Source organism: Lactuca virosa, chromosome 2, assembly GCF_052849685.1.
Source record: "Lactuca virosa cultivar CGN04683 chromosome 2, Lactuca_virosa_CGN04683_v6, whole genome shotgun sequence".
Taxonomy (NCBI): Eukaryota; Viridiplantae; Streptophyta; class Magnoliopsida; order Asterales; family Asteraceae; genus Lactuca; species Lactuca virosa.
This window is the reverse complement of record NC_136427.1, coordinates 297,854,558-297,866,406: the sequence shown is the minus strand read 5'-3', so window position 1 is coordinate 297,866,406 and position 11,849 is coordinate 297,854,558. Positions and strand designations below refer to the sequence as shown.

The 11,849-nt window shown below is 34.4% G+C and overlaps 1 protein-coding gene across 3 annotated transcripts; it reads right to left on the bottom strand.

The window, feature by feature from the left end:
- Positions 1-5,929: 5,929 nt before the first annotated feature.
- On the bottom strand, positions 5,930-10,951 carry LOC145161482 (general transcription and DNA repair factor IIH helicase/translocase subunit XPB1-like). Of its 3 annotated transcripts, XM_079081014.1 has the most exons (20): positions 10,759-10,951; positions 10,572-10,618; positions 10,068-10,125; positions 9,784-9,952; positions 9,473-9,695; positions 9,320-9,376; positions 9,098-9,232; positions 8,893-8,973; positions 8,567-8,654; positions 8,148-8,485; positions 7,972-8,047; positions 7,687-7,880; positions 7,431-7,594; positions 7,272-7,344; positions 7,104-7,217; positions 6,956-7,036; positions 6,807-6,866; positions 6,629-6,712; positions 6,399-6,538; positions 5,930-6,311 (listed from the first exon to the last, which is right to left on the bottom strand). In XM_079081014.1, exons 1-20 carry the CDS (start codon positions 10,766-10,768, stop codon positions 6,227-6,229), a joined length of 2,277 nt encoding a protein of 758 aa, XP_078937140.1. In that variant the 5' UTR covers positions 10,769-10,951; the 3' UTR covers positions 5,930-6,226. The 3 variants fall into 3 exon arrangements, with proteins under 3 accessions (XP_078937140.1, XP_078937142.1, XP_078937141.1); XM_079081016.1 differs by lacking the exon at positions 10,068-10,125 and having other exon boundaries at positions 10,759-10,950; XM_079081015.1 differs by lacking the exons at positions 10,068-10,125; positions 10,572-10,618; positions 10,759-10,951 and having other exon boundaries at positions 9,775-9,911.
- Positions 10,952-11,849: the final 898 nt, after the last annotated feature.

The window sequence follows — 11,849 nt, the reverse complement described above, 5'->3', positions numbered from 1 at the left end:
TATATATATATATATATATATATATATATATATATATATATATATATATATATATATACTTTGGTGTAGTGGATGTGATTTGTTTTGCATGAATTACTATGCAGTGTAGATAACGTTCGAGTTGTGACCGATTTGGAAAACAAATGTAAGGATGGATTTGGAAACTATGTACATATACCTTTGTTGGATTACTTTTTGTTTCAGGATTTTTAGAAATACAATAGGGTACTACCGTGTATGATTGTGGTTGTTACTTTAAGTCTATCAAATTTAACGATCAATAATTTGATCTCTGATTAGAATGTCAATTTACAGTCTAAATATTATTCTTTCTTTTTAGTTTCTTAGTTTTTATTTATATACATAGATTTAAATTTTATTGCTTCTTCTTTCCCCAAATCACTATTATACTAGGTATTATTTTAGCTATTTTAAGTTGTCAAACCATAGATTCTACGGGTTATAACCTACTCCGCAAAATAAAAACCACATCATAGCCTCTTCTTGTACTTGTCCACTTAGATAATTACTTATTTTTATTTTATGAAATACAAAGAATTTTTTTTTTTTAAGTATATAGATTATTGATCCACGCCTCCTTCTCTTCTACACCCGGTTTCTTCTTCTTCTTCGTGTCGCCTCTTCTTCTTCTTCTTCGTGTCGCCTCTTCTTCTTCATCATTAACCTGTTCATATTTTTCATTGTTTTCTTCTTCACCTTTGAACGAACCTTCGGTGCTTCAGAAGCAAACGAGCCCTAAGCAACCTTTGAACCAATAATTCAAATGCAACCTTCAAATCAACGATTTTAGATTTGAGTTTTGACCACCTGCGATTACAGTGATCATTCTGTGGGGTTTCGGGACAATGCGGTGGGTGGTTCTTGACAGAGTTTAGATGGGCATGGAGATGATGTGGTGGTGCAATTAGAGATCGAGAAGAGGAGGAAGAAGAAAGGGAATACAAGGAGTGGATCACGGGTGAGTGTGAGCGAGTTGGGTGAATTAGGGAGGACGAATTTCACCATCGGCGATGGTGAGTCTATGAGCTTTAGGTTGGGTAATTTGCATAGATACCTTGAAGTAGAGCAGATGGTTGCTGGTTGGTCGGCGTGGCTCAGTGCAGTCACCGGTGAAGCCATTCATGGTTGGTTGCCTCTCAAAGCCGAATCCTTTGAAAAATTAGAAAATGTTCATCACTTAACCTCACCATTTTACACAAACAAACAGATTTAACTTCTTCAACGAATCATTGAAGTTCATATCTCGTTATTGTTTCAATAGATTGGGCAAGGTACATATAGCAGTTTTTTTCGTGCTCGTGATCTAGAATCGGGAAAGATAGTTGCTATAAAGAATGTGAAAGTGTTAGATTTATGGCTCGTTATTGTTTCACGATGTCACCATTTTCGGACCTGCAACCAAGAATCAAGGAGGTTGAGAGACGCAAAATCGACAATACGACTCACCCCCGCTCCGGCGTTCCGGCCTAGTGGCCTCCGACAGTCGAATCTAGCATTCGAACAGACAATCAGAAATCAAACGATAACAAATTCCGATTGATCCCTTTCAATCTTTAATAAAATCGAACCTGACATCGGATCCAAATCAAACAACTAGGCTTCCTAGCTTCCAATTCGACGTCTCAGAAACACTTCCGATTTGAGAACTCAACCCATGATTTCTTGCTTCACGATTTCGCGTCTTCTACGAGACGGTGGTGTTATACCTTTTTGTTGAAGACCATAGAAAAGAAATTAGCAAATATTCAATTAAAAATGATCCCTATACAAACACATATTATCAATTAAACCCCTTTGACACTCCACTATTAGTCCGAATACACCCATTATGAATATTAGCAAATAATTAAATGTTTGTAAAGTATATATATTAATTATTAAATGCCAACTCAGCACGTATATACCGGCTGACTGCTTCAAATCTATCGAAATTGTATAATTGACACGGAAAATGTAATTTTAATGGTCTATTATACACAAATAAAACATCAATAACTAATTTGGGACAAACACAAAAGTTAGTTGTGCTATATTATATTGTCCCTTAAATCTTTTGTTATAACTTTCTTTTTAGCGAATTCATTTTAAAATAGAAATTGTTTTTTATGATTTACTTACACTTTTGTTTTTATATATGTTTGTTTAATTTTCCCGTTTAACAAATTATTATTTACATGTTATTTTCATGTATAAAAGTTGTAAAACATGTATATTTTTTTTTACAATACAGTTTTACAAACTAGAAGTGCACTTTTTATAAATACTTGACAAAATTGCAAAAATGGTCCATGTGATATGCATTTTTTTGGGGTTTCAGTCCAAACCTCGACTTTTTTGGATTCATTGTCCTTTTGGCCTAGTTTGTACGTAGAAATGGTCCCTCGACTTAACTTCCGTTAAGTTATTGCTGTTAACCCCTCATGTGCATCTCATATGAGGGTATATTTGTCTTTCCACATATAAAGGTCCATTTTTGCACCTAAAAAATATATCCTTTTTTTTAAATAAAAATTAATACCTATTTATTTATTTTAATAATTAAAAAATAAAAATGGTCTCTCTCTCTCTCTCTCTCTCTCTCTCTCTCTCTCTCTCTCTCTCTCTCTCTCTCTCTCTCTCTCTCTCTCTCGTCTTCCTCACTCTATCTTCCCTTTTCTTCTTCCCAAACACAATTGTTAAAGAAGCATCACCCAAAATCCCCTGTCGAGCATTAAACAAACAAACACACCCTTGGATGGCTGTTTCCGGTGAGATCAAGAGGAGTTATAACCCTTTCGATGAATACAATCGATGTTCAACACCTCCGCAACCCTCCTACATTCGAAAAATCACAACCCCAAACACCCCACCTCAATCGTTGTTGTTGCAGCTGCTCTGATTCCCTTCTGAATCGTTGCTATCGATGACGAGAAAGAAACCACAATGAGACTCGCCGGGGAGCAGCCTCACCACCTCCTTCAGTTATTCATTGCATCTTCCCCCTTTCGCACCTTTCCTTACCGAAGTTGCTGTTGAGGCAATGGGTCGACATCCAAGGAGACTAACGACACAATTACCCTACCCATCTTCTCTCAACACACACCCAATTACCCCACCCATCTTCTTTCTTCTTGTTTCTCACCTGCACACACGATCACAAAAAAACCTCTTTTTTTGAGTTCCAGTTCCAGTTGTCAATGTTCAACTCATGTTAATTGGGTCTTCTGTAAGCTTTAAAGAAGACAAGCTTTCCAGGCGAATAGGTGGTGACGTAGACGAAGATTTTCAAAACAAAATCAGAGCTGATAACCCTCCCCTTTCTTCTCTGTTTACCTAGGTTCCAAATCGAAGCTTGATTTGTCTCTATTTGCAAATCGAAACCATGGACCCACTCGAACCCAGATTTTTAATATTTGCTTCCTGGTTGATTTTTAATTTCAGAACTTGATTTTTGGTTTTTGAACTTGATTTTCTGGTTGAAGCTGAATGTTCGATTCTCTAGTTGAAGTTGATTTTCGATTTCATAAGTTCAAATACAACCCACCATCGCAGGTTTGGTTTTTTGTATTTTGGGTGGAGAGAGAGAGAGAGAGAGAGAGAGAGAGAGAGAGAAAAACCTTTTTTATTTTTTAATTATTAAAATAAATAAATAGGTATTAATTTTTATTTTAAAAAAAAAAGATATATTTTTTAGGTGCAAAAATGATCATTTATATGTGAAAAGACAAATATACCCTCATGTGAGATGCACATGAGGGGGTTAACATCAATAACTTAACGGAAGTTAAGTCGAGGGACCATTTCTACGTACAAACTAGGCCAAAATGACCATGAATCCAAAAAAGTCGAAGTTTGGACTGAAATCCCAAAAAAATGCATACCACAGGGACCATTTTTGCAATTTTATCTAAATACTTTAAGCTAATCTTACTATAAATTATGTTTTTGGCTCTTGTACATATATACATTTTTCGTAGCATGTCATGGGGTGCTACATCTAGTTTTCATATACAAATAATAAGCGGGTATCTTTTGCAAATTTGGAAGTGCATGATCTTAAATTTCATTTTTCACGTTTGCAAAATCAAAAGTTCTCATTAACCGTTTTCTGAATCAATCGTTAAACTCAAATCAGGAGCTTAATGGGGTTTTTTTCCTCATCCTGTTCAAATTTATTATCTTTTCTTCCGTACATCCGCCAACAAAACTCGACCACATAAGTAGTTAATAAGTATATAACCAACAGTTGTTAGCGATTACCTCACTACTATACTACCTGAAGAGATCTTCATCTTCTCCTAATCCGCACACACGAATTGTTGATTCGGTTGACGTTGACAAATCTAAGAACCGATCATGGGGCATGGTATATTCAGATTTAATTTAGAAAAAAAAAAAATCTTAATTTACAATCAACATATAAGGATCGCAATCGAAAAACAGAAGCTTGTACACACAAATACGATAATTAATCTTAGGATTAATGTCATAAAACAATAACGAACTTTGAAAATATGTATCAAAATAATGTCAAGTTGAATTAACACATCCGGGTTTGTAGTTTGAACTTCTTTTTTTGATCTAGTTAATTATATGATTTGATGTTATGTTGTTAATCTTTCTAACCATTTTTGTTTTGTTATAACCTAACGTTTGCCGCTTGAATTAGGTTAGTTCAGTCTCGCTATTCGATTCGTAAGATCCGTAATTGTTTTATGAATTGATGCTAAGTGACACACATTGAATTGGTTATGTGATGTGGTTAACTCCGGTGTAAACTAAAGTTGCACGTTTTTACGCTTCCAATCTTATAAGAAGTATTGAATGTTGTTGAGAACATTTGCACAAAACTTAATGTGATATTTCAATCTATTTGTAAGAGGTTGTTTAGAGTAGATTAGTAAGGTTAGATTTAATTCAAAGAGTTTGTTTTGATTAAAAAAAACACTTTGATGAATAGAAGATGCTAGAGCTTGTTAGTATTTTCAAGTACCAACTTAGATTAGGATTTAATGTGGCATAGATTCATCAATTAGGTGAATAGAACTTAGAACCGGATTGTTTCTACTCTTATTTCTAGTATTTGTCTTACCGTATTAATTTACTTGTTTTCGAATTCCCCGTATTTCCTTTTTATGCATTGGAATAAACATGACTATTTTGGTTTATTTATTTTTTAAAACCGAGTCTGTGAGAATATATCACTATTATTTTTAAAGAATACAAATGCAAATATGACTTATTGTTTGATGGATTCGACACCCATCAGGTGATCATAATGTTAACAACCTTGAAACCCAGTAATGACTAATGATCCAACAAAGTTAATTGTTATCTAACCCATTAGTTAATTATAAGATGAAATTAAATCTGATAAAAGAGATGATGACACAATCGACCCATTTATATTGCAAGCGTTCCCGCAAAATCTTCAAAAGCCCTCTTTGACAACAATTACAGCCTTCACAGCAGAGGCATCAATATCTACACAAGAAAATTTATGTTTCCCTAAACATGATAATCAGAATCATAAATATAAAATAGATCAATACAGAATAGTGAAATACAATTTTAAGAGACAGGGGTCGTAATCCTAAGCTGGATGTTGTAAGATTATTTGTAGACAAATTATTTTGTGCTGAACTGGATGTTGTATCATGAGTAGGCTGAAAATTCTTCAACATGAAAGAGTAGTAGTATGAAAAATAATGTTTTTATACCGTATAATCTCTTGGTTCCTTTGCCTAAACTTGGATTTGAGTAGGTAGTAGTAAGTAAATACATATCAAGAAGCCAATGATGATGTGACACTTGGTCTTACTTTGTTTCATAGTATCATTTGCAATTTATTTCATTCACAAACACGTACGGATAGAGATAGTCATATTTGATTCACTACTGGTCAAGTAGATATTAAGGTGGGTTAAAATAGTAAAAGACTTAACTTATCCATTCAGAAGAGGTCATTTTTTGACTTGAAACCAAGTCCATACAATGCAAAACATTTGATTGACTTGACAGGCACAGCAAACCATACACTAGTAAAAAAATACAATGTACTCAAATGGCACTGAACCATGGCAACACACAAGAAAAGCAATACATGTAGTTTTGGGGCATATTACTAATTTATGTCACCATGTTATGTTTCTTTGTAGGCCATTTGGCACTCAAAACAACAAAACAAGCCAGCCAGCTGCCTCTGTATAGTTATATGTTCTTCTGTTCATACAAAACGTTTCTTAAACAGTTGATGTCTCTTTGCTGGATCCTTAGGCTTGCTCTTTGCAAAACCTCCCTTTTGTCCACTCCTGCAAACCAAACACACCACTTATATTTATATAAACAAAAAAAACATATAATATAAAGTATAAAAGAAAGGCCACCAAGCAACCAACCTGAACTCATGATAGATCATTCCTTTAGCTCCTGACATGGCACTCATGGACCCCATCATACGCTTTTGTCGTGCAATGTCATCATTTGTATCATCTTCAAGTATTTCCAAGCCTAACTTATCATCCCCAGCACTTAACACCTATCATATACATATCATATCATATATGCTTGCTTCAAAGTTAAGTTATACCAGCAGCAGAAATTCAGCATTAATTAATTAAGTCGAGACCTTGTTAAGAAGAGAAACTTGGTCCTTGAGACAATCATAGCTCAACTCTGCCCCACTGTCTGGTGGAGGCAGACTTGTTATCACCTGTTCACATCAAAACCAACCACAAAAATATTATTATTATTATTATTATTATTATGAATAAATAAAACACTAACTATATAATGAAATGAACTACCTTAAAACTATAACCTTGATCGATCAAAAATTGCTGCCGCTTAGTTGAGTAGTACATTTCCTACATCATTATTCATTGTGTTTGTCAAATTAGCCATCCATTCCATTCTATTCAATAATATAAATATAATATAATATAATATAACCTACCTGTGTATCTGTAGATACTAGGGAGTAGAAGAATGCATTGTACTCCTCTTTTCCACCTGCCATTCTATCCTGCTGACGACCCTACACTCCACATCCACAAACACAAAGTATAATAACAAATTTAAATTTATAAAAAAGAAATACAAACCTTAGCCCTGAGAATACGGCCAAGACGTTGGGCTTCTTGACGTCTGGAACCAGCATGTGATGAAATTTGAATAACTACATTCGCTTCCGGAATATCTATTGAATTATCTCCCACCTACAACAAACAAACATTTAAAAAAAAAAAAAAAAAAAAAAAGCCATTGATTACCTTTGACAGGAATACAGTGTTGATTTTATTGCCGGTTTTGAATTCATCCAGTATCTTTGTCCTTTCAATATGGCTGCACACGAAATATAAAATATTAACATGTGCAAGCAAAGACAAAATTTCCTTTTAAAGTAATATATATATATAGACGGGTCGTACCTTGTGGCACCATAAATCATTGGTTTACGAAGCTTGGTTGCATATTCCGTGAGTGCAAAAAGATTGTCAGCAAAAATGATAACCTTATCATGACGTTGTTCCTCATGGAACCAAATAAGAAACTCACAAGCCCTAAACTTGTTAGGGTTCATCACATATAAAGCCTGCATATATAATAACACACACCTATTGTTATTATTATTATTATTATTATTGTTATTATTATTATTATTTATTCTAATAAGATCATACATACCTGTTTCTTCTTGGAATTTTCTTTCTTTAGATATTCAGCAAAAAACTCTCTTGTCATTGGACACCACACTTCAGCACATTGCACATTTGCAATGAATCCTCCTTTAACCAAATCCAACCAATTCGCCTCGTATAACTTCGGACCAATCAGAAAATTCAAATCCGTAATCCTTTCGTCCTCTCTAACAAGTGTAGCTACAATTTTTTTTTTTTTTTTAGAAAAAACTCCCACATCAGACAAAATTAAGAACATTAAATCCTTATTAGTAGTATTTCAGAAGCATACCAGTAAGCCCAAGCTTGCAGTGAGATTTAGTGATGCTAATAACTTTACGAAACATATGCGCAGGTACCACGTGCACCTGAAATTTGTTTTGTTTTTTTGGAATATAATCAAGGGTAAAATGGTCATTTCGTCTTTTGTTGATTACAGTACTTTATTCAAAAGCGTATCGTATGTACCTCGTCCATGAGTAGCAAACCCCATTCTCTATTTCTTATTTCTTCAATGATTTTTTCAGATTCTTCGGATCTTTTACCACCAAAAGCTACCATGTTATATGTGGTGACAACAACTCCAGCATTTCCACAAAACCTTTCTTTACTATCGGATGTAAAGCGACATATATGTTCATCACGAATGTTTGACCATAACTTGAATTGAAAAGCCCATTGGTCAACAGAAACAGCATTTGTTGCTAAACAAAGACAGCTCTTTTTAATCCTGCAGGCTGCAGAAACCCCCACTAAAGACTTTCCAGCACCACAAGGCAACACAATGATCCCAGACCTTGCTCTTCCTGCAGCCTCAACAAATGTTAAAAAAAACTCTCTCAACAAATACAAATATTAACAACTTTTTCTAATCAGTGTCTAATTACCATTTCCAAACATCTTACTAAGACTCTTCTCTTGATAAGGTCGTGGTTGTGCTTGAGGCTTTAATTCCATCTCAACATCCGGATTTATCTGCGCAATTTGCTTATTATGAGTAATTATCAATTTTGTAGAAAAGATTGACTATGGGGTTGGTTGGTTGTTTCTTTTTTACTTGATGAGTATTGTATTGTGAAAACTGTTTGTTGTAATGTAAGGGTAAAAAAGAACTTTTATTACGTCTAGAGAAAAGAAACAACCCCTACCCCTACCCCTACCCCTACAAATCTCATTGCTAAATGAACCAAGGCAAGTATGAGAGAGAACTCACAGTATCATTGCGAAAATCATACTCCTCCAACATGGGATAGTTTAAAGCATTTGGCAAACACCTCTGCTTTACATTTTCAACCTGTCAAGTAATTAATTTTCTTCAATCAATGATGCAGTAATTCTAAAAACCACTCTTCAACCTTTTTCTTTTTTAATGATCTATCTAAAATTAGATGAACTTCATTACCTATCATATACTATACCTGGGTCGGGTCAATTTCAAATGAATGGGCTTCTTTTTCTTCAGCTGCAGCTGCCAACTGTGCTTCTGTTAGCAGTTCCTCATGTCTACCTTCAACTTCACCTGCTGATCTACTAACAGCAAACCCATCGTCACCCTGAATGTGAGAATATACAGAATCAAGATCAATCCCTCATATAAAACAACATAGAAAAAAAAACAAATAAATAAAAACAGCTACAACCTCGTATGAAACCCTCGCTCGAGATATGACTTCATCACTCAATAATCTCTTCAATACCTGCAAACACCAACCAGATAACAGAATGAATAATTCAATATTTGAATATACAATCTGTTGTTGTTTAAAGATTAAGAAAAGAATAAGCAGTCTTGCCTCTGGGAAAGGAGATTCAACTAGGTACCGATTCTTTTTCAGTACAAGCTTTACTTTTCCATAATTGGATGTTGAAGCATGAATGAAATCGATCATCTCTTTAGGGAGCTTCGTCTTTGAAAGCTTGTTCAAAACAGCTATTATGGTTTCAGTTTCTAGACCCACTGACACAGCCGCATACAGTGAGTGTGGAGTCAGGTTGTACTCATGCATCGAATCTGGCCTATATATAAGCACAAACACCCCAAACATGAAAGATTCATCTCAGATTTTATATATGAACTGTTAGTTGATATACATACATATATTACCTGCAGACAGGTTCTGCAATTGCAATTAGAAAATCATAAGCTTGTTTATACAATGGAGAGAAGGTTTCTAGAAAGATCCGGCCATCTGCACAAGCCCATAATGGCCGATTCACATGATCTGCTTTAAGTTCCAATTTGGTAAAATCTCTCTTATTTCCTTCTCCATCACCTTATACAAACAAACAAACAAACAAACAAACAAAACATTGATTTACATATAGAAGATATTGAATCACTATTAATTACTAATAACTAGATAAAAATAGCATCGTGATCATTGTCACCAAATTCTTCAACATAATATGCATCCTCCTCTTCAAAAGCTGCAGCTTTATAGCCCTCCTGTCATGTGTTATATAACACACATACATTAGCTGACTAGGATTACCCAATCATAATACATCTTTGTTTTCTCATGTGAAGCTTGAAGTATAATCTAAATGTTCATTGATATGAGACACCCTAGTTCAGTTATCAATTCATCAATGATCAAACATAGTGAAACAGTAGGACGCTTCCAATATACCAATTGAAAATAGGATAATCAAACGGTGACAATGATTAACAGCAATTTAACTTCTTTGTAGGATTAACTGTTCGTCAACTTCATTGAACCAATTGTCTGACCCTAGAATCTAGATGATGAAGCATAATTCAGATTTTTCTTTCATATGAGCAACCTAGGTTCAACCGACAGTTCATCAACCACAATGAAACAATTCTCCTACCCAAAATAATAAAATCAAAATGGTGATAATAACAAATTACAAATTCTTTTAGCAAACAACCTTGGTTGATGACTTATGCTTCTTGCTAGGTCTCCCACTTTTATCACCTGTAAGCAAACACATAAAGAGTTAGATTAGTTAGATTAATTATTCGCATTCGTGCACACAAGCTTTTGTGTTTTGATTGCGATCCTTATATGTTGATCGTAAACTAGGGTTTTTTTTTCTAAATTAAATCCGAACATACCATGCCCCATGATCGGTTCTTAGATTTGTCAACCGGCGGATTGGAAGAAGATGAAGATCGCCAAATTATCCGATGACGAAGCCGAAGCAAACACAGGAGAAAATAGAACAATGGGGCAAAACCCTAGGAATCTTTTGACGATGATAATAAAAACCTAGGGCTCAATTCCATTAATCAGCAGCGACAAGCCAAACGTAACATCAAAAAAATTAGGGCAAAAATAAAACTACTAAAAAAGCCGGGGCTTTGACCCGGGTTGGGTTTTTTTTTTTTTTTCAAAACATGTTTTTACTTCTTTTTTTTTCCGTGTGACTAAGGTGTTGTTTGTTTTTTTTAAAAAAATCTCTTCTAACCACTTATTGTTACGTCGGGCAGCACACGCGCAGCACTTGGTCCTTCGCAGCTGTTTGTTTTTCAGAAGACTTATGACTTAAAAACTGTTGCGCGTGTGCTGCATGGCGCAACACTTGACCATGTGCTTCAAACTTCTTCACACCTTACTTTAACTTCTTGCAACAGTCCGCAGAGGTTAAAAAACAAACAAACTTTCTATTACATGTTGCAGCCGTTTGGTCCCCTTTTTCTGCTACAGATGTGGTGCGCAGACTTCAGACATTTTCGCTTCGAAAAAACAAACGACACCTAAATCTTTTGTAGGGACTTAATATATTAAAATATAAAACCTTTATTGCAGAGACTAAATATATCAAAATGTAAAAAAATTATGGCAAAACTCTGAAAAAAGAAAACTCTATTGTTCCTAAGAGCTATGTGATTTAATAGTGTATTTTATGTTTACATGTTTTGGTGGTTCTTTGGTTTTTTTCTCGTTTGTTTGTTCTATTTTGTGTGTGTATAATGTTTTGAGGAGAGTGGGGTACCAAAAGTGCCAACTCCATAAACTAACGTGGCAAAAACTTTAGTATAACATCCATAAAAATCATGCCAATTTAAAACTTTTTAAAACATCCAAAAACCAATAGTTATTACAAATTATTTTCAAAATAGTTCCATGTCAGAGTATCCCATAATCAAATCTATCTATCTGTATCTATCTATCTATATTTATATCTATCTATCTATCTATCTAT